At 37.7% G+C, this 23987-nt stretch overlaps 1 protein-coding gene across 1 annotated transcript in view; it reads right to left on the reverse strand.

The window, feature by feature from the left end:
* Window positions 1-23987, reverse strand: part of LOC143882236 (transcription factor jumonji (jmjC) domain-containing protein) — a 96242-nt gene that overhangs the window by 42774 nt on the left and 29481 nt on the right. Inside the window, exons 6-12 of the mRNA XM_077385726.1 lie at window positions 23453-23611; window positions 23247-23333; window positions 18549-18746; window positions 11941-12093; window positions 11427-11671; window positions 11351-11360; window positions 9777-9872 (exon numbers count right to left, since the gene is read on the reverse strand). Of these exons, the coding sequence (XP_077241841.1) occupies window positions 9777-9872; window positions 11351-11360; window positions 11427-11671; window positions 11941-12093; window positions 18549-18746; window positions 23247-23333; window positions 23453-23611 (948 nt within the window). The remainder of the gene's footprint in view (window positions 1-9776; window positions 9873-11350; window positions 11361-11426; window positions 11672-11940; window positions 12094-18548; window positions 18747-23246; window positions 23334-23452; window positions 23612-23987) is intronic.

Below are 23987 nucleotides of genomic sequence, written 5' to 3' on the forward strand. Positions count from 1 at the left end.
GAAGAAGAATCATTATCTCTTACTGGGAAATGCCGTCAAACTCCGTAAAAAAAAGAAAAAAAAATAATTACCACAGGGACTCTAGTAACTAGATTGATTCCCAATCAGAACATCGGGAGGCCTCCTTTGGCCGAATAAATCCCAAAATCATAACCCAGTGTCAAAAGAATACCGGTTTGCAAACCCTTTGAGCCTGAATGAAATTTTCTTGAAAACCCATCAAACTAGGAGCATCCGCCCTAAACTACGCGAGACCTGATCCCTACACTGGGGTACGTCGGCAGCTCGGTCAAACCGAGTTCGGTCGATTAAAAAAACAAAAAGAACTTCAATCGTTCCAAAAAGAGAGAAAAAAGGAAAAAAAAAGTCAATCAAGAAAAAAAGAAAAAATCAATTTACCTTCAAACTAGGGGCATTCGCCCTGAACAACGCGCGACCTGATTCTTACCCGGGGATACATAAGCAACCTGTTCACAGGTTCGGTCGAAATCTTTGTTGAACCATAAGCCATTCTTTGAAAAGCCCTATCCTACCTATAAAGTCCTTCAGATGTTCAGAATCAAAGATCTAGGCGCAAAACAAATGAACAAGAAAAAAGAACAGAATTTGAAGATCTGCTAGACTGAAAACCTGAAAGGGCGGTTTAGGCAAAATTTAAGATCATTCCCCTGCTAAGTTGAAAACCCGAAAGGGTGGCTTAAGCAAAAGCTAAGGGGATAGCTTGCTGGATCGAAAATCTAAAAAGGCGGTTCAGGCAAAAGTTAAGGCTAACACGGTCCGCCAAGTTAAAAACCCTGAAGAGGTGACTTGGTCACAGTAAGAGAATCATTATAAGAAGGCTACAGCCGGTATCAAGCCTGAAGATCAAAAAGAAGTTCAAGCGAGTTCAAGTGTCATCCTAGAAATTGGGGGCAATGAAACCAAGCAATCCTAGGAATGGTAATCAAATCCTTGAGGCATTACTGTTTTAAGGAAGAAGTCCAGTGGTGTTTATCAATTGAGAAACTACTCTTTGAAATGATAGACTTACCAAACAAAATGTTAACTAAGTCAGAAGCAACACTGTGTCTGTCAGTGTAGTTAGTCAATCTCTCTCATTCTAAGTTCACTCTTTCAGAGTTCCTCAATCCTTTGAATAGTGTCATTTACCCAAATTTTCTCTTTAAGAAGAGTCAACCACCATCCTTGTATCCAAATGATGCAACTGTCTCGGTGAAAGAAGCCTGGTGTCGTCAGCCCCCTGCGATTGTACCTGCGCCAAGTTAATCCTGAAGGAAAGATCTGGAGAATCTAGTCAAAGAGAATCGTTTTAAAGAAGATCAGCACCGAAGCATTCTGAAGTAAAAACATCAGGAAGTGCAGTTTCCATTAGAAGACCATGCCCCAGAAGGGTGCACGAAGCTTGAGAGAGCTTTGGATGTGATAATGGTTGGGTCAGTTTCTCCGAAAGATGGACTATTGAAATTCATAATTTTCTTCCAGTCAGTTGAATACTATCCAGGTCAAGAAATGTTTATCTAAACACCTGTCAAAGGAAAAATCACGCTTTCCAATTTCCATATTCAAGAGAGCTGTTGTTCTAGGTTACTAAATCCAGGTATTTAGATTAAGGTTTCAGTTATCAAAATCCCCAGCAGAGTCACCAAACTATGGGACCCGATCCCGCGAGAGGGGAATGGCCCATGAGGCGCCTCCCTTTCTCTTGGTCTCTCGTACCCACGCGGTTGGCGTGTGCCGTTTATTATTGATTTAATTCATCTTTTCCGTGAACTTAGGATTACTAAAGCAATCCGAACTCCACATAAAAGAGAATGACAGAGTCGCCACCTAGATGAGGGATTTAGGACCCCTAAATGACTAGAAATCTAAATTCGCTACCTGATTACGAGAATAGAAGGTATGAGGACTTACCACCACAAGCATCATTCTTGCCCGATAATCCGGTCTTCAATTTCAAAAGTTAACTCTCTTGAATTTCTTTTAAATGGCTCATTTAATTCTTCATTAATATGCGAACTATATGACATGCATCCTGAAATCTAATTTCAATGTATTTCCTAATGTGTATCTTGATTTTTCTTGATTTATTTGAATTCAATCTAAGTGAATGTTCCCCACCAATTGTGTTGGGCCAACTCGGGCTCGCTATGACATTCAAAGCATCCAAAGCTGCCTACGTATCCCAGCCTCACTGGAATCAGAATCTATCTAGTTCGGTGCACCTAAACTAAGCTACTTATGCCTAACTCATCTAGGACACCGATCTAGACTGGATTGACTGTTTCAACAGTTTAAGAGAGATTATTTAGTTCAAGCTGAAGGTTTTATTATCCTAGGACATCATCTAAGATTATATATGGTCTTATCTAAGTGCAAAACATCCCTCAGACTAATGCAGGTAAACCTATATCCTAGGTAACTAGGCCTGTCTTATGCGAAAATTGGGTTACTAGTGCAACTAGATCTATGGCACGGTTCCTATCCATAGCGAATGGCCGTGATAAGGCTGGACTCCTAACTCTAGGACCTAGGACACAACGTGACGTAAGTGTTCCTAAAGGGCCCTAAAGGTTCTTACGATGGGAAACCGTAATCCAACGGTCCCAAGTACAAGGATTAAATTAATTCAGTTTTGCCGAAGTTAATGATTTTCAGTTCTTTAAAAGTTTTCGATTCCTAAGATTTAAGGAATATCAAAGGCTCTAGGGCTTGATTAGTTTCAGCCTTGGATTGCTCGCATGGAAGGGAATAGTGCTCTCAACTTTTGTATAATTTAATGCATAAGTTATAGTATATTATTGCCTGGCATGTTTCTCAAGATTTCCATGGATAGTGGACCTCGGAGCCAATAGCATACTATAATTTATATGTTCAAATTATACAGGATCGATCACAATTAGTATACAATTATGGATGCGATCTCGGCAGTTGAACTATCGCGATATCGCGAATTTACATGGGAGATCTATGAACCCTAAGGTTTCTGTTTCAAATAAGTTAGGGATTGAATTCATGATGAAAAGTTAAGATATAGAGATTTTTACTGACTTTTGTGTTGATTTACTGTTAAGTTGTGATTTATTAACATTAAGACCATATTGATAGGATTACACACAAGCTCTAAGCAATCGAAATCCAAATCAGTTGAAACTTTCCCCAGTAACAATATATGGATGATTATAATTTATTGGAAGAGTTTCATAAATTTTAACTAAGTTTTACTCTCAATTTTTGAATTTTTAAAATTCAAGTCAGATTATAGATTAACAAAGCAACTTATAGCATATGGCTTTCAAATTAGCTTAAACTTCTACAGTATAAAGTTAATCATGATATTAGGGTACTGTAAAAATTTCAAAGATTTTTATTACGATTTGATGCTAATTAAAATTCGCACAAAATCGGATGAAATCAAAGAATTAATTAAAAGGCAAACCTAATGGCATCTTAAAATCAAAGAAAAATTCCAGTAGATATATAATAGATTATAAAATTTTCAATCAAAATTTCAAAACCTAAAAATTAAGACTCCTCTATAAAATCGATTTGTACATAGAAAAGGTGAATTTGTTTCCTAGGAATTGAAACCCGTTTATTAAAATAAATTACAAAATCATATTAAAACTTTGCAAAACCAATTGAAAATTTTTCACAAACATTCCAGTAACCTAACTTAGTGGTTTGTACAGAAAAATTTCTAAAATTCATTAATTTAATACGAAAAAGAATTACGGCACGTAAAACGGAGAATCGATTAGAAAACAGTAAAGAAAACATCTTTTTCGAAAAAAATTCCATGAAAAATTCACTTAATATTTAAACTTTAATTCTGAAAAGTTTCATCAATTTTCAAAACATTTTGGTATTTATTAAAAATAGGCGGAATTTAAAATAATTTAAATTAGAATTAAAAAAATCTTAAAATTTTAGGGTGAACTGGAAATCCAAAAATCAGCTTGGAAACAAATTTTCATAAAAATTGGGCTTAATTTGACCCGTTTTCTATTTTATTCTTCAAGAAATAACCCTTTGCCGAGTTATCTTTCGAAAAATAAAACGGAAATCAAGGCGGTCAAACCATAGTCCAAGATCTTACTTGCCAGTAGTTTTCAAATTTTTATTAACCTAAAAAAAAATTGCTTTTTGAAAACGACCATATTTTCAAATACTTGCCTTGAAAACCCAATTTAAATCCACATCGAACGAAAAAGAACGAAAATTAATATTTATATGGAGGAAAATTGATTTTTTGCTGAAATTTTAGATTTTGAAAACTTAAAATCTATACTATAACATACTGGAATTTCAAAACAAAACTCAATGATTTGATCTATCAAAAGTAAAACCCTAGCATGGCTTTTCTAATTCGCAAAGAAGAGAAATCCTTACCCGTTGATCGTGATCCTTGTCTCTAGGATTGGTGATCCGAGATATACACTTTGTGCAACCCTTTTATACGCTCAAGAAGACCCAAAGAGTACTCCAATAATCCTTGATTATATGATGCCTTGGAGAAGAAGAGAAGTTCAAGAACCCCTTTTGAGAAGAACACTTGAGAGAGAGAACACCCTTGAAGAGAGAGGAGGGTTTTTCTTTTCTTGGAGAGAGAGGAGAGAGGGGTGGACGAATTTTTTGGATCCTTCCTAGGGTTGTTTACTTCGATTTTTATACAAAAAAAAAATTAAGGTTAAGAGAGAAATAGTAGTTTCCAATGTGAGAGCTCCCATCTTTGGCTTGTTTCCAATTTTCCCCTCTTGCTTTCTTTCTTTCCTGTTTCCAAATTAGATTTGATTCCAATCTTAATTTCTTGTCAAAAAAGAAATGTTATTCTCATTCCACATTGTTTCTTTGGAAAATCCCTTTTAAGCAATCATTCCTCTTTTCCTTCTTTTCTTTCTATTCTTTTTATTATTTTTATTTTTTTCAAATATGATGTCACCACCTTATCCAAAGCGATGGGCGCCCAACCCATGTGGGGCCAGCCACGTGAGGCGCCCACCATGGTGGTCGACCCACATGGGTGGGCCATTTAACAAGAAATTAAGATTGGAATGAGAATAGCATGTCTTGTTTGACAAGAAATTAAGATTAGAATCAAATCCAATTTGGAAACAAGAAAGAAAGCAAGAGGGAAAAATTGGAAACAAGCCAAAGATGTGAGCTCTCATATTGGAAACTAATATCTCTCTTAGCATTAGTTTTTTTTTGTATAAAAATCAAAGCAAACAACCGTAGGAAGGATCCAAAAAATTCATCCACCCCTCTCTCCTCTCTCTCCAAGAAAAGAAAAACCCCCATCTCACTTCAAGGGTGTTCATCTCTCTCTCAAGTGTTCTTCACAAAAGGGGTTCTTGAACTTCTTCTTCTTCTCCAAGGCATCATATAATCAATGATTATTAGAGCACTATTTTGGTCTTCTTGAGCGTATAAAAGGGTTGGACAAAGTGTATATCTCGGATCACAAACCCTAGAGAGAAGGATCGTGATCAACGGTAAGGATTTCTCTTCTTTGCGAATTAAAAAAAGCATGCGAGGGTTTTACTTTTGATAGATCAAATCAATGAGTTTTCCTTTGAAATTCCAGTACGTTATAGTATAGATTTTAAGTTTTCAAAATCTAAAATTTCACCAAAAAATTAATTTTTCTCCATATAAATATTAATTTTCTTTCTTTTTCCTTCGATATGGATTTAAATTGGGTTTCTAAGGCAAGTATTTGAAAACATGGTCTTTTTAAAAAACCAAAATTTTTTTAGGTAAATAAAAATTTGAAAACTACTGTTAAGTAAGATCATGGACCATGGTTTGACCGCCTTGATTTCAGTTTTACTTTTCGAAAGATAACCAGGCAAAGGATTATTTCTGGAAGAATAAAATAGAAAATGGGTCAAATCAAGCCCAAATTTAAGGAAATTTTGTTTCCAAACTGATTTTTGGATTTTCAGTTCACCCTAAAATTTTAAGATTTTTTTGATTTTTTTTAATTCGAATTTAAATTATTTTAAATTCGGCCTATTTTTAATAAATACCAAAAGGTTTTGAAAATTGATGAAACTTTCCAGAATTAAAGTTTAAATATTAAGCGAATTTTACATTGAAAATTTTTTTGAAAAAAGATGTTTTCTTTGATGTTTTCTAATCGATTCTCCGTTTTACGTGTCGTAATTCTTTTTCGTATTAAATTAGTGAATTTTAGAAGTTTTTCTCTACAAACCAGTAACTTAGGTTGCTGGAATGTTAGAGAAAAATTTTCAATTGGTTTTGCAAAAGTTTTAATATGGTTTTGTAATTTATTTTAATAAACGGGTTTCAATTCCTAGGAAACAAATTCACCTTTTCTATTTACAAATCGATTTTATGGAGAAGTCTTAATTTTTAGGTTTTGAAATTTTGATAGAAAATTTTATAATCTATTATATATCTACTGGAATTTTTCTTTGATTTTAGGATCCCATTAGGTTTGCCTTTTAATTAATTCTTTGATTTCATCCGATTTTTGTGTGAATTTTAATTGGCATCAAATCGTAATAAAAATCTTTGAAATTTTTACAGTAGCCTAATATCATGATTAACTTCATACTGTAAAAGTTTAAGCTAATTTAAAAGCCATATGCTATGAGTTGCCTTGTTAATCCATAATCTGACTTGAATTTTGAAAATTCAGAAATTAATAGTTAAACTTAGTTAAAATTCATGAAACTCTTCCAGTAAATTATAATCAACCATATCTTGTTACTGGAAAAGTTTCAACTGGTTTGGAATTCGATTGCTTAGATTTTTTGTGTAATCCTATCAATCTGGTCTTAATGTTAATAAACCACAACTTAATAGCAAATCAACACAAAAGTCAGTAAAAATCTCTATAAAATCTTAACTTTTCATCATGAATTCAATCCCTAACTTATTTGAAACAGAAACCTTAGGGTTCATAGATCTCCCATATAAATTCGCTATATCGCGATAGTTCAACTGCCGAGATCCAATCCATAATCATATACTAATTGTGATCGATCCTGCATAATTTGAACATGTAAATTATAGTATGGTGTTGGCTCCGAGGTCCACTGTCCATGGAAATCTTGAGAAACATGCCGGGCAATAATATACTATAACTTATGTGTTAAATTATACAAGGGTTGAGAGCACTATTCCCTTCCATTGATGCAATCCAAGGCTGAAACTAATCAAGCCCTAGAGCCTTTAGTATTCCTTAGATCTTAGGAATCGAAAACTTTTAAAGAATTGAAAATCATTAACTTCAGCAAACTGAATTGATATAATCCTTGTCCTTGGGACGATTGGATTACGGTTTCCCATCGTAATAACCTTTAGGGCCCCTTAGGAACACTTACGTCACGTTGTGTCTTAGGTTTTAGAGTCCTAGAGTTAAGAGTCCAGTCTCATCACGGCAGTTTGCTATGAATAGCAACCGTGTCATAGATCTAGTTACACCAGTAACCCAATTTTCCCATAAGACATGCCTAGTTACCTAGGATGTAGGTTCACCTGCATTAGTCTGAGGGATGTTTTGCACTTAGATAAGACCATATAGCATCTTAGATGATGTCCTAAGATAATAAAATCTTCAACTTGAACTAACCAATCTCTCTTAAACTGTTGAAACAGTCAATCCAGTCTAGATCGGTGTCATAGATGAGTTAGGCATAAGTAGCTTAGGTTAGGTACACCGAACTACGTTCAACTATTATTCCAATGAGGCTGGAATAGTAGGCAACTTAGATGCTTGAGTGGCATACCAAGCTCGAGTCGGCCCACCACAAATGGTGGGATTATTTATATTAGTTTTTTATGAATTCTTAACTAAATTAATTAAAATAATTAGGACTTTCCAAGAAACTAGAATTTTAGGAGAACTTTCACTTAGATTTAACAGATTAAGAAAATTAAGATACACATTTAGGTGGTAACTCCCCATACCTTACATTCTCGTAACCAGGTAACGAGTCTAGATTTCTGGTCAATTATGAGTCTTTAGATCCCTCATCTAAGTGGCGACTATGTCATTCTCTTTTGCGTGGAATTCAGATCGCCTTAGTGATCCCAAGTTCACGAAAAAGATGAATTAAATCAATAATAAAAAACGGCACATGCCTATCGCGTGGGTACGATAGACCAACAGAGAGGGAGGCAGCTCGCGGGCCATTCCCCTCTCGCGGGATCGGGTCCCACAGACTGGCGACTCTGCTGGGGATTTTGAGCCTTGATCTAAAATTCTAAATACCTGGAATTGGTGACCACATGAGTGGGCCATACACGTGGCACAGATTCAAGTGGGACCACATGTGCCACGTGTTTTCCAAGTGGGCCACACGTGCAGGGGAGTATTAAAGTATAAAAGATAAATAACGCCTTTCTCCAACACCTTAAGCTCTTGGAGAAGTTGGTAAGTTAACATGGTATCAGAGCCAAAGGTCTCGAGTTCAAACAGCCCGAATAGCAAAAATCCACATGCGATGGTCGGCCCAAAGTGGGACCACATGTGCCACGTGTTTGCCAAGTGGGCCACACGTGCGGGGGAGTGTTAAAGTATAAAAGATAAATAACGCCTTTCTCCAACCATAGTTACCAGGTTCACTATCCGCCCTCTGATCCGCGATCCGGGGTCGCACGATCCGAAACGTGGTTCACTAACGACCCGGATCGCCAAAAATGACGAACTGCGGCGACCAGCGGGAGTGAAAGAGAGATAGATGCATATAGACTAGAAGAGAGATGGAGAGACCTACAAATTTTATATATTTTGGGTTGAATTGGAACTAGAGCTTTATTTTGAAAAAAATATGTAAGGCACACATGAGGTTTTTTTATTTTTTTATTAAATGGATGTAGTATGGACTATGAAAGGATATTCATATATTCCAACCGGAACTTTCTTTTTGAAAAAATATGTAAGACATACACGAGGTTTTTATATTTTGTGTATTAAATGTGTGTAGTGTGTTCTATGGAATGACATTCTTGTAAAAATATATGAAATTATATATATATATATATATATATATATATATAGAGAGAGAGAGAGAGAGAGAGCGGTTTCTACACACATGTGTAGATAAGTTATCTACACACTAGCTTAAAATACAGTGGAGGCCCACATTGTTTGGGTGATCCAAACCATTCATTTGATTGGCCCTCACATAGATAGGGTGTCCACAAAAAATGAATGGTTTGGATCACCCAAACAATATGCCCTCCATTGTATTTTAAGCTAGTGTGTTGATAATTTATCTACACATGTGTTTGGATCACCCAAACACATGTGTGTAGAAACCGTTTTCTCATATATATATATATATATATATATATATATATATATGCCGTCATCGTACCGCGTACCAGACTACCATCGTACCCCGTACCCGTTCCCGTACCGCGTACCGGAACGAACCGCATTCCAGGTAACCTTGTCTCCAACAGCTTAAGCTTTTGGAGAAGTTGGTTAGTTAACATCCTACAATGTTGGATTAATGGAAATTTTGGACATCCCCAATTACCATTAGAAACAGATGTCAACTAAATAACAATCGCATCTTTGAAAACCAGCGCAAGTTGGGAGAACATGAGAAAAACAAGCAAATGATTTTCTAAGCATGACTTTACAATTTGTCTACCATTTTCAAAATAAAAAAAGGCATGAATTTTCAATGTGTAGCTAGCCAGAATAGGGAACTATAGCACAAGAATATCTAGATAATAAAAGTGAATTCCAGGAAACCATACTGAGATTGAAGTTCAATTGGGCCAGCAACACATACCTTCGCTGAATCGATCTCTCTCGCTAACTTTCTGCTTTCCTCCAGATAGATTGGTAAATTCTCAGCTCTAGAGAATAATATTTCCAAATCAGCAATCTAGAGTCACATGTAGTAGAAAGAGTCATCAATAGCAAGAATGAGGAACCATTGCCAAAATGTATCTAGTTACAAAATACAAAACCAAACAACAATAAAATCTGAGTTGCATCCACAAAAAAAGAGTGTATACCCTAGCTCGGGGTCACTCCCTCACTATAAGATAATAGCAAGGTAACATGTAACAATCCAATATGTCAACACATAGTAAATAAGTGGTGCTCATCCCGGGAATATCTAGGGCTAAGTTATTAAATTCGTTTTGTTTCGGCAGATACGTTTCATTTCATCTGGAAAACCGGAATCGAACAGCCCCGTTTTTCGTTTCGGCCGGCGTTTCGGCTGAAATGGGGTGTTTCGCTCGAAACACCCCATTTTACTTTTTTTTTCTTCTTTTTTACATGCAGTCATTTAAGTAAATGTTAATTTACTTAAGATTTACACGTAAATAAGGGAATGCTCCCGTTTAGATTTATTAAAAATAGTTTCAAGACCCAATTCTAAAAGGATAAAAAGTCAATTTTCAGTACAAATTCAACATTCTTCGGTCAATTCGGGCTTGGTCAAAATGTTAACTTCCAAACGATGCTGTATTTTTCCAATTTTAAAAATTCATAAATTCTACCATTCAAAAAAAAAAATTCATAAATTCTATGATGTCCAAACGTCATTAAATCCTTAAAGACCGATAAAAAAAATCTCACGATTTGGTCTCTAAAAAATTTTCATCTAGTAAGGCGCCAGTCAACACAGGCGTTCTAGCAGCTAGTGATTTCCCTTTACGTAAATCTCAGATCTTTACAACCTTGATGTTATGATGGATTCAGTTGCATGGGATGACCCTGTGGTACCATTTTTTAGCAATTTTTGATGTTTTTGGATTTTTATTAAAAAAAAAAGTATTAAAACAAATCCGATTGTAGCGTCTTTTCCGAACGAAGCGCCAAAAGGCCCAAAACAGCCAAAACCAACTGTTCCTAATCAAAAATGAAACGGAGAACGAAACATAATCAATAACTAAGGTCTCGGGAGATTTTTAAAGTTTGAGGTTTCTTTCACAGGTGTTATTGGGAAAATATTGCAAGAGATAAAATAATAAAAAATGTAGAATAAATATAAGGAGGGTTTAAAAAATTTAATCATGCAAAACTACCATGAAAGTATAACAGAAATAACAGAAAATAACCTACACTTTTTCTAAACATTAGGAAATTTTCAAGAAAACCACACCCCGTGAAACTATGACAAACATAATCAATATTTGTCACTATGATCAAGATCTGCAAATGTATACCCAATATTAGTAGACAGACAGAAAATATCATTCATCAGATGAGGAATTAAACAGTTGTAATGCAAAAACATGATCACTTCTACATCATCCGAGACAGAAGATTGAAACCGTGAGGCAGTTGTACTGCATTACCGTGACAGGTGAACAGGCCGAAAGGGCCGAATTTATTTCAACAAGTAACAACCTTGCGTCTTCTGCAGAGGCCTGTGGAGCGTGAATCAAACAGTTAACTGAAAGAGTAAATTTGCAAACAAGAGTGCAGCAACAACAAAAAAAGGAGTGCAGCAAATAGTGGAAACCACAACTTCTGAACCTTCAGTTTAGAATGTGCAGGCTCATTACAGGGCAAAGGATCAAAGCTAAGCAATTCTTGAATATAACCCAAGGTTACTTTCTCAATATTATTATCCGGATGACACAACCATGTATCAACTTTGGATAAACAATTCCTCACATCCACTGCCCATTTCTGAGCTTTCTTCAAATTATTTATCATCTGGCGCACCTACAAGCATTAGCATGAAAGTATGTTTAGAATGATATAAAAGTTACAAGAGGGATTCTAAACTCACAGGCGCCCTTGCAAGTTTGAGATGAAAGGGCGCTCCCATTGGGTGAAAGTTACCAAAGTGCATATATTGCTGTTTTATTTTTACCTGCTATTAACGCACTTTGGTGACTTTCACCCAATGAGAGCGCCCTTTCATCTCAAACTTGCAAGGGCGCCTGTGAGTTTAGCATCAGTTCCAGGTAGGTCAAAAAGTAAAAGTATACCAAATCCATTTCATGGCCTGCCCAAAGAAATTGTTCAGCTTGCCTCAGGATGCTAGTGTAAGCATCATCCGAAAATGGAATAGACATAATGTGACGAGAACTCGAAAGCCAATCTTCTGCAAGTTGGGCATGAGATTTAAGGACACCCTTGACCTGCATGTCTTGGCTCACTTTAAATACTCAAAAAATAGAGAAAATTGCCTCTATAGTAAAAAAGTCAACTAACTTCATTGTCTAGCAAGACACTAGCATTGTCAGGGAATAAGGTAAAATAAAATACCTTGCACGTATAATTTATACAAAATAATTGGCATATAATACTGTGAGACATTAATAATGGGGTCACATCAGGACCCAAGAACCAGCAACCAATACCTAAAACGATAGAAACTGAGCAAATGAAACTGGACAAGGAGTGAAAACATACTAAAATATTAGGATTTGCAGCTTAAACACATTATCTGCTTGGATGGTGTGTAGTGAAAATTGGAGAAAGAGAAAGTCAACGACGGAGATGACAAGGCAAGATGATGCAAGGAAGTGAGCTGTTTTGATTTTGAGACCACTTCCCAAGGGTTGGGATAGAGGACGAGCCTTGGTGCAACAGTAAGGTTGCTCCATTGTGACCTTGTGGTCAAGGGTTCGAGTCACAGAAACAGCTTCTCTGCAAAGCAGGGGTAAGGCTGAGTACATCTAGCCCTACCCAGACCCCGCAATGGCGGGAGCCTCGTGCACTGGGCCGCCCATTTTTCCCAGGGGTTGGGATGGAGGATTGGATCGGGCACAACTCCAGCTGTATCTTAAATCTTCACATGACTTACAGTTACATAATGGATTCAGGCCATCACCCACCCATCAGCATTTTGTTGCCAATGAAGTTTTGCAAAGGCAACTAAAAGAAAAATTGAAAGGGTGGAACAGGCAGTCTCCAGTGACATACTTCTAGTAATGTGTATACTTGCATGACTGGTGGGGTCCATGGCGAGCTGGCTCTAGCATTGGTGCAAGTTACTTTGAACTAGTGGGCCACCAACTCACGATCAATGTGGCACATGGCAGGTGACATATTAATGTGTATCCGTGATAGTCAAGAGAAAGCGAGAGAAAGAATAGAAAATCAGGATTACAAACAAGAAAGATCTAAGATCAAGATCAAGATCAAGAAAAGGAGGTGACAAGAGTAGAAAAGGGAAGTGGTCTATAAACCCAGTCGGGAAGGGTGAATAATAAAATGGAAAAAGGAAGGAAAAAGAAAAATGGGACTGGAAAGAAAGAGATATGAGAAGAAAGAGGGGAGATGGAGAAAAGGATGTTATAAGTGAGAAGGATAAGAGGGTATCAACATATAATCCCAAGTCTCAACCGATAGGCGATGGTGAGAAAGGAGAGAAAGGGAAGATAAAAGAAAGGAAGAAATATAAGAGTTTGGGCATAGAAACTGACATGATATGGAGCATCACACTTCAAAAAATGCATTACATCCACACAAGAGAGAAAACTTCAAATCTTTATTCATTCCATCGTTGTATAGCATCAAAGAAGAGCGTCACGAGGCTACATACATAAAAGAAAAGAAAGAAAACTAGAAAGTTCTAAAACCCTAAACAAAAACCTAACACTTTTTCTTTTCTTTTTTTGAATGGTAACAGAATTCATTAAAAGAAGACTGAGAAGGTCCCCCTTTCAGTACTAAGCCACACATACAATCCAAGAAAGACAATTACAACCCCGCCATATGCAATTAGGGCGGAAGAAAATCAAAAAGCTCTAAAACTTGCTTAGAAACTCCATCTTTTGCCAACTTATCTGTCATTGCGTTAGCAGATCTTCTCACATGCTGATATAAAACCGAAAGCCCTTCTGAAAGATCTTTTATCTCATCAAAGAAATGAAGAAATCTCCACGGAGGAATCAAAGAGCCCCTGAGCCATCTTATAACGTTAAGCGAATCTCCCTCTACAATACAACTGCCTAACCGATCCCTAACTTTTCCTAACACTTTTACACTAAATTACCCTCTAATGACTTAAAGACTCTTCCCACTTGAAATTTTTATAATACAAGTGCGGGACCTATTTTAAACACTCATAACTCAAAGAACTTAACTGCTCAAGATATCATATTGCCACCTTCTATGAAAATGGTTGATACTACACAGCATATAGCTAGCCTGACAAAACCAAATGATTTATGTATTGGATTACAAATGGAGAGGGATCGCAGATATCGTATGAAAACCCCAAATAACGATCAAGATGGAAGTTATACTATAGAGGTTGTATCCATGCCTGTTCGAAATGTGAACCATAATATTCATTCTTATGGTAATGGGAATGAGAAACAAGAGATACTTTTTCTCGAAATATGGACGAATGGAAGTTTAACTCCTAAAGAAGCACTTCACGAAGCTTCCTGTAATTTGATTTATTTATTTATTCCTTTTCTAAATGGGTAGGAAGAGGACATAAATTTAGAGGACAATCTAAACCAGGTTTACTTTTACCTTTTTCACCTTTCAGGATAGAATGGCTAATCCAAGGAAAAACATAAAAGGAATTCCATTGAAATGTATTTTTATTGACCAATCAGAATTGCCTCCCAAAACGCCAGCAAAGGAAGACGCAAGGTCTGGGCAGCTCTATTATAATATTAGAGAAGCGGAACCCCAAGCAAGTGATATTGATGGGAAAAGACTACACTAACCGCTATGACTTAAAAAGACAAAATAACACTCTAAAAATTAAATAAAACTCTTTTAACATTAATGATGGGCCCCATCTTCATAACTCCTTGATTCTTCATGGCACCTTGGATTGTCTCCCATCACCTAGGATACATGAGGGGCGAGTGCTTGATACCCTATAGTCGTCTCTCCTATTCAAACTCAAATTTGGTTGACTCAAGGTGAACAGCTCGAGTATTCGGAAGCAACCAGTGCAGTTTGTTGGCCTTGTCACATGTCACCAGGATGCATCTACCTCAGATGAAGCGTCTGCCCTGGCAGGCTTTGACCCACACCACTTAGCTGGCAATCTGTGGATCCCTACGAATGGTGGTTAAGGAAAGGTTCTTGAGGGCGCACCAACAACCAGTGGAGGGAGTTCAGGTGGGACTCTCATGTGTCATTCATCATGGCAAGACGATTGAGACCTAGGATGCAACAGGAACAGGAACAAATGGCAGGGTCCACGTGGCCAGCTAGCTCAACTTCAAACTTTAGATGCCCCACTCCCTCCCCCATCTTCTCTTCCCCCCCCTGGGCATGGAAGTCGATATTGGTGCCCCAAGACAAGTGGAGAGTGTATCTTTTAATGCTGTAAGGATGGTCGATTGCAAGTCTGCAACCAAGCCTAGCAATCTGACGGAGAAAGCTCTTCTACGTTGGGTGCAGCAGCTGTCCACTAGCCTATAATCCTGACTCTCTGAAAGGCCACCCTCACCTATGCTTCATTAGAGTCAGTAACTCCGATTGGACCCGAGAAGGCTCATTTGCTCAAGTCATTCTATTCTCTGAGAACGCATCCATGCTAGATCCATCAAAGTGGGGCTTTAATTGACGTGGCCCTAGAGGATCCCACCCGGGTGAGAGAGTATCAAGTTGCCCACTACTAGCACAGATCGCTCTCTATCCATACTAAAGGCCATTGGCAGAAACAAACTAGAAAATAGGATTTTCACCTAGAAGATGGTTAAGACTATCACTTTCAGGCTATCACCTTCGAGAAGATGTATTGCAAACTCTTAAGTGATCCTTTAAAGACCCGAGCATTTATTTCATTCCTTAGGACCCAAATAGTGGCTAGCATGACCACATTCTAGAGGGTCTACGCTTTTCTCTGCCAAGGAACAAAGAACCAACACTCCAAGAGATCTACAAACCGAGCTGGGAAAACCCATACCATACCAAATCTCTTGAGGATCTGATTCCACACATATCTGACAAGCCTGCAACGGAGGAGCATATGATCCACTGACTCACCTAACTCCACACAGAGTCGATATGTGAAGATTATGCAAGTGACCCACTATCAAGGAAGATAGTCCAACTGAACATACAAACTCTTTGAGGAGCAGGGATGCTTCACACTCTGGCTAGAAGCAAGATCACAGGGCTAGGAACAATCTGATCGTAGAATGATTATACAAAGCTCCAGATCCAAACCCGTTTGTCATTACCATTCTTTTTGTTGTAGGATGATTTCAGTATCTCCATCAGCCTGACCACTTACTCCACTCCCCTATCAAATAAAATGCGCCTAAAATTAATCTTCTACGACATCCTTTCTTCTACCCGGTGGAAACAGTTTTTAATGAAGACTTCCTTATCCCAGGTCACCATAAAGGCGCAAACAAGTATGGAAACATCTCCCTCAAAGGAGCATCTTCATACGACTTATCAAACTAAAATTTTATTTTGTCACCCAAGTAGACTCTGAAACTGATCCCCTCATTAAATTTATGTTTTTGTCTAAGAATGTCGTCAGATATCCATTGGCCAAGGGAAGGATAGGCCTCTGCAGGTGTCGTTAAGCTGAATTTTAATGGTTCCAGCCTTCGGAATCTAACCAGAAAGTGTTGGTCTCTTTTGGAATTATGATGAGCTCACTTACCAAGGGCTGTCATAATCAAGGATTCTGGGAAGACGAAGGTCCTGGTCCTCACTTGAGGTTTTAGATTATGGGAGGCACATGTCGTGGATCCTTTGATCATTGTGGGTGAATTTAGAAATGTTATCAAATGGATCCTTGATGCTTGTGGCACTTTACAAACAACTTTGAAGAGATCACTGACTATAAGGATTGTTTTGACATATCCTTACAGCATGTTAGTAGATCAGCAAGCATGATTACCCATTTGTAGGCTAAAGATGGTGTCAAACATGATTCCGTGGTTTTCTCTCCATTCTTCCATTTGAAACCAGTCGTGTAGTCTTTTCTGCTGCTCTTATCATGTATAGTAATACTAAGCATCTCAGTCCTTGAGCTGTTGCCTTTTTCGTGCGTTTTTTAACAAAGATAACATTCAAAAAAAGAGGAAAATGAATTGAGGATAACGCAAGAGGACATCGTCGACTGGATGGCCAATGCCCGTGTGCCCTACATGTGGGCCAACCACCTACGCTGTCTGGCCCACATGGAAAGTAGGGAGCAGCTGTGTCCGTATGCATACTGCTAGCACTTCCCCAAAAGAAAATATCTAGGCTTGCATGTCATCAAAGCTGATATGGTGAAAACCAATATTATTGGGTGGATTTTATCAAAAAAATAGCCAAGGTTTCCAATTCCTATACAGGGTTAGAAGAGCAAGTTGTTAGTTACTCTTTTACTTTTTAACAGAAAAAGAAAACGATATACAAAGAAAAAGAAAAAGAAAGGTAAAAATATTGAAACCCCATGGCAACAAGACCAACTTCTCACACACACACACACAACACAAGACACACTTTAGCCACGTACATAAGCAATGTATAAGCAGAATAAGGCAAACCTCACTTCCCAGTAAATATCAGAAATACGACAGATCTCCTTAACCATCAACGTCAGATTCAAACCACGACTAGTCCAATTAGATGGTCATTGTCTCAATTATGTAAATATCAGAAATACGACAGATCTCATTAACCAACCACATCAGATTCAAACCATGATTAGTACATTTAGATGGTGATAGTCTCAATTATGCTTTAGAGAATTCCTCTATCAGCCAAAGGGTCATATTATCAATGATACTTTTGCATGAACTATTTGCATTTTATAATGGTTTAATGATTTTACATGAGAAATTAGCAATCCATTCAACATGGCTGAACATTTCCTCTTATGTTCCCTATGGGAATCAGATTTGTAGCTAACAGTGTGGCTATAAGTTAAAATTGAAGTTACAATCTCAAGTATGATACCCCCTTTAGTATGATACCCCCTTTAAAAACGTCTGGTCCGCAACTGCTAAATTTTTTGAAGTTATTTCTCATTTACTAACATTTAAATTTTGTATACATCTCACTTCCTAATTCTGAAGACTTATTATTTTGTAAAAGTAGAGGCAACCTGGTCTACATTTGGCATGGCTGAGGCATCAAATAAGGGAAGATCCAAACACAAAGTTGCAGGCATTTTTACAGTGCAATTCATGATAAAGCTAAATTCCCAGAACACTCTCAGACAGCAAATAAGTGAAGAGCAAGGTACTGTTAGTCTTAGGTTCAAAACAATGACTGAATTATTTAAATGAAGAGAAAAATTAACAATCAAAATTTTGTAAGGGAAATGATATTCTCACACAGTCACACCCTTAATTCAATAATGACACTGCACCCAACACTTTTCCAATTAGCTTTTTTTTAATGGTTTCCAATTAACTTTTATAGGAGCAACCAATTTAAAAAGTGTAAAGAATAGATTGCCATTATTGAAACAAGGGAGTGAGGATCCCATTTCCCTTTTCTAAACACATAACCATGCCTTGGAGTGGTAAAGCATTTTAGCAAAAAATCCAAAATAAACTCAAGTCTTTGAGGCAAGATAACATTAACTCAAACAAAACATTTAAAAACAAGAAGCCAATATTATCATAATGTAGCAAGAAGACGCCATGAGGAAGATGAAGACCTTTTTCATTAGAGCAATTGATTCATTGGAACATGAAAATTGGGGTCGACAAGCCCTACTATGGGGCTTCTCCTCCAAACACCATGAAACCACAGACACAGGAGTAAGCATAAGAACCAAGTCGTTAAGTTCAGCGAGAGTGTGACGATAACGAAGGCAATATTTGCGAGGGTTGCATTCACAGAGGTGCTCCCAATGCTGACAGAGAAAAAAATGGAATGAGTAGAATACGTTACCACATTTTGTTGGGTTTAAAATAGAAAAATAAATGTCATGATAATGTCAAACTTCTAGTCAAACTCGGAGTATTAAAGGCAGTAGAGACAAATTGATTCTCAAAAACAACGAATAGTAGCACAACCACCAAAGAAATATAAAAGAAAACTAGAATATATCAGTAACGAAAACGAGCTATGCTAAGATTAGACAGATGTTATACTCTTCAATGATTTACTTCCAAAATTGAAATGATAGAATGAAGGAAACAATTATCTAGTCCAGACTTTACCAACCTTTTTTTTTTTGAATGCCGAGACTTTAAGTGTTTAACCAACTCGGTTTTGTTTTTTGTTTTTTTTTTTGTGAATAATAGCCGATTTTATTCAGAAGAAAAAGAGTTTAACCAACTCTAGGAACCATAAAATCAAAATTAACAATGACTTGCAAAAACAAAATGTCATCTTAAAGCATTTCTCTCTGACGGGAATGTTTGACATGGAACAACAGAGACAATTAAAGAAAATCTCTCAATACTATTTTACTCTTACATTTTAACATTATTTAGATTGTATTTGGACACCTGCTAGGAAGACACACCCATGACTGGGAGAGGTCCCTAACAGCCTTCTATATTGTGCACACAAACAAGATCACTCACATTAATAACCATTTTTTCATGACAAGAATACCCTCATTTTTTTTTAAATAACAAATATACCCCTACTTTGGTACACACGGAAACATTAGGATAGCTGTTTGGGACAATCCTCAAACAAGCATATCTTCATATCACTTCCCTTGTATTTATGTAGCAGTAAATTGTGATGCATTCCTATGGGAGATTATACTAACAAAGCATTTTTATTTTTATTTTTGAAAATGATAGCCAAACTTAAAAAGCAATTAAGATGGTTATAACTGTGATTGAGAAGGGTCAAAAAAGAATGATGAAAGAGAAGAAAAGTATTGGGAGAGACGGGGGAATTAAAAATCAGCTGAACCAAGAGATGTATGGTTAAAAGGGTTTTTTCTTCAGAGAAGCCCAGCGCTTAGGACTAGGTTCAGTGGCCAAAAGCTCCATTAGCTGCCCCATCCCTTCCGGTATCAGTCCTTGGATGTAAGGAATGCATGGAAATTTTTTCCTCAAAATGGTTGGGAAGACTCTAACAGAGAGACAGGGTTGAGGGGGATGAGAAGCAGGAGGACCTTTTCTGCCTCCCATCTGTTGGATTGGAAATGCCCAGGATGTGGATATAGGAATTTTGGGGGTCGCAGTCTCTGTCGAAGGTGTTGGAGGTGGCGTAAGGAAGAAGCGCAAGGAAGGAACCCTCTAGGAGGTTTTGAAGATACAACCCATTCGATTGGACCCTGCAGAGGACCGCCAGAGATTACAATTCCAATCAAGCATATCGAAGAGCGATCGTTGGCCCTTAAAAGATGGTTGGTGGGAGCAATGACTAACAGTAAATGGAGTCTGGACGAGATTTGTGCAAGAGCCAAAAGTCTCTGGAACATGCCTCAATTACCAAAACCTTTCTCGATTGGGTCGTTATTAATCCTTTTCAGTTTTGAATCGGAATCCTTAGTTGAAAGGCTCCTTCACTAAGGATCAGAGGCTTCTGGTGATTTCCTCTCTTCACTGAAACATTGCAATCCATCGATAACCTCTTCAGTGAAAGCTAGATGGTTCAGATTCTACGATATACCGCTCCATGCATGGACTTCATCAACAGTCGAGGCTTTGGGAAAGTATTTCGGGCAAGTAATTGAAGTTTAGCTGACCGGCAGCCACGATCATTGCATGAGTTGTGCCTCGGCTAGGGTTTTATCCATGGAATGGAAATACAAGATTGCTTTTATTCGTCTCAAAGTAGGTTCAAGCAGCTTCCTGATACACGCTGAGGAGGTAGAAGAAGGGACGCTAACTAGTGAACTTCTATCCAACTAAGACGGATCTCCTAATGCTTCCCAAGAGGCCGAAGACAAGATCAGTAACATGTCACGGCGAAAGAAAAACCCAATTAGCTAAGCAAAGGAAAAAAATTTCTAAGGAAAGGAACATGGGAGAAAAAAGAGCTGCTGCAAAAAGTTTTTGAATTTGAACTAAGTGGGGGTCCCGGACCGTATTCCAAGAATCAGGGTTGCGTTCGTCAAATAAAAAAAAGAAAAAAATTAGGAAAATAAGGAAAATATAATTGCAAGGATTTCCAGAGTACAGTAATGGCCAGTATAGATGGCTCTCAACTGAAGGCGGCTAAACACGCTTCATGGAAAGGTAAAAATATCTTTACAAGACTTTTGCATGGCTCAAGAAAATCTAATGAGAGCCTTGATAAGCCAAGTGGTAAAGTTAATGGGACCAAGACGGGCAGGCGTCATTTACGGGAAAAACGTGTCCCTTCGGTATGGAACTCGAAGAGTTGCCGTAAAAGAGAATGTTCCATCTCGAGAAGAGGCGGTAAATCCAAAATAAATAATCATTACCACAAACTCTTGACGCTTCGGGCCTTTAAAGGCGGTTTATCACTATTTCAAAGGAAGGTTCAGGGTCATCTCAGAGTAGGAAAGAGCAAGAAGAAAAAAGTACAGTCCTCAACTCAAGGTCTAATCAAAAACCCTAACTCTTCAGGGAAAGATAGGAAAGGGAAAATGAAGGTTGAATGGGAGGAGCCATCAGATGTAAACAAAAAACCACCAAAAGTCAAAGAGAAAAGGCCTTACGAAGGGCCTCTGACACCAAAAGAGCTAGAAATGGAGATTCTTAAGAAGGATTGGAAACAGTTCAAGGCATATGCTAGAAAAAATATAGAGGAATTTTTCAGCTTATCGGGAACGAGAGATGTCAAAAAATTCTGTGTTCCAAAATACAAACTCCCCTTCTTTCAAAAGGCCCTTGAAGAAGAAAGAGATGAAAGGAGGCAGAGGTAGGCGTCTGTGCAAAGAGCGAAAGAAAGGCTGAATATAATTCTCACGGAGGAACGGGTGTCTTGTCGAGTTGAGGAGGATGCTAGTGCAGGGGAGGAGGTGGACAACTTCTTGGCGATAGGGGATGTTTTTGAGTCATGGACCGGTGACCACTAACCAAAGGACAAAGGGGAGGAAAAGGAAAAAAGCGAGAGTCAGGGGCAGAAGAAGGACGGGTCTTCGGACTCTAGTATCTAGAAAGCTCCCCTTCCTCTCACTGTTGTAAATATCGTTTCGGTTGGCCTTTTGGTGTCATCTTTTCTCTTTTCTGGTTCTAATAGTTTTTTAATGAAAATTCCTTGAAGGTTTTTGAAGAAGGTATGGATCTTTTTGGAAGTTGAAGTCTCTGGCCAAAAGTTCTCTGTGGTGGAGGAGTATCTCTGGACTAGAGTGAGAAGGTTTCTTCTCACTTTAACGAATCTTTTAAGTATTAACAAAGTTGGAGATTTGTTAAAGGCAGGGTCCTGGCAATTCTTTCTTCAACAGTAGTGCTAAATGGAAGATAGTAAAGCAACATCGGAATGGGCTTGAGGAACCTTGTTATTCGCCGCTCAGGATGTATTTTCTTCTCTGTTCTGAGGAGCAAGATGTGTGTATGAAACGACGCAGTTTCTCAACTATTGTAGAGTCTCTTATTATCTTGCCACTGCTGAAGGGAGCCTTATGGTATAGTATTTTTAATCTCATCTAATCGGAAGAAAATAATGGAGTTCGAGTTACAATGGGGTGAAGTGGATTGTTTGGGTTGGTTCTAGGAGGGAGAAGTGTTCAAGATCTCCAGAGGAGATCGCAAAGGAGTTGTATGCTGGCTATGTTATGGAATATTCAGGAAATAGGATAGATAGCATCTTTTTTACCATGCTAAGGTTTTCTTGTCCTGACATTGGAGATTGTTCTGATGTTTTCACGCTTGTAATTATGGGGGACTCCTGGTCCCTTTCTCATGTACTTATAACTACGAATAATAAATATTAATGTCATCTTTAAAAAAAATTGTTTATATATTTGTTAAAAAATTTCTGAATTAATCAAGTGTATAAAAAATCTGATATTTTTCTGAGTCCTGTCCATGATTATCAAATTATACAATTTTTTGCCTTGCCAACTTTTTCCCATATTCGAACTTTGTAGCTATGCTATCCACCCACCACATCTAGGGCCATCCTGAGTACGAAGCCTCTCATGAAAAATTATATTACAGAGGATATACTATCACATATAATGTCAGAATCAAAGCGAACTTGATTGGTCATTCCCATGGGCTCCCCCAAGATAACCATAATCCACAAAGAACGGTGATAAAAACTCATCCAATCAAATAAGCAACAAAAGAACTATCGCTACTTTTAATAGAGACGGCCAGAGTACTCATTTTCTTGTTTTTGGCTTCCTGAAAGTTGTTTCACAAGCAGATGTACAAGAGGTTTCCCTTGAAAAAATTACAAATTACGTAACTGTACAGTAGAGTAACTCTCAACAGATGAAATATACCAAAAAATAGTTTACTTCTCATACCTCCAGACAAACAAGAGCAGATGGCCGACAGCCGCATGCAACCGCGGAAAGATACAAATGCTGTTGACAAATAATGCATGTGGGATCCTATAAAACATTTACGGGGTTCAAGTAGTCAGCAATTACCATTAGATGATGCCATTCAAATAAACCACTGGATGATTCTTTCGGTACTAGAGTGGTGATCATAAGAAAGTGTGTAGTACCTCTTCAGTACCAACATACTCAGGATGCTTCCGAGGGGACATTGGAGATGACTTGATAGTGCCATTTTTCCACAGTTTCTCTCTACAACTTTTCTCTTTATTAAATATTCTAAGCATTTCTTCCTTCAAGTATGGCAATGCTTTTTTATCGGAAGCCCCCTGCCAGGTTTATAAAGAAACAGATCAAATAGATGTATAACAAACTCTGCAGAACGAACACCATGACTCAATGCAAAGTCAAAAGGCACACAATAGTTTCGAAATAACTTAACATAGAACACCCCAGGCAAATGAAGAGTAAAACAGATGGCCATGTCATATATGCAAATTAGAACACGGGTTTGTAAGAAGGCGTTCCAGGGAGTTGTAGATTCTTATCCAAGACTTTAAACAATTGATGACGTTATGTGAACCGCTAAAAACATGCAAAGTGTATGGCTAACCCAAAAACAAAAACAGTTAATAAAATGGAGGGATTCTCATCACTCAATGCAGGCACTTGGTATTTGAATAGCCCATTGCCAGTTCAAAGGAT

Source organism: Tasmannia lanceolata, unplaced genomic scaffold (assembly GCF_043159265.1).
Source record: "Tasmannia lanceolata isolate RefF3 unplaced genomic scaffold, GAP_Taslan_0.1 ptg000007l, whole genome shotgun sequence".
Taxonomy (NCBI): domain Eukaryota; kingdom Viridiplantae; phylum Streptophyta; class Magnoliopsida; order Canellales; family Winteraceae; genus Tasmannia; species Tasmannia lanceolata.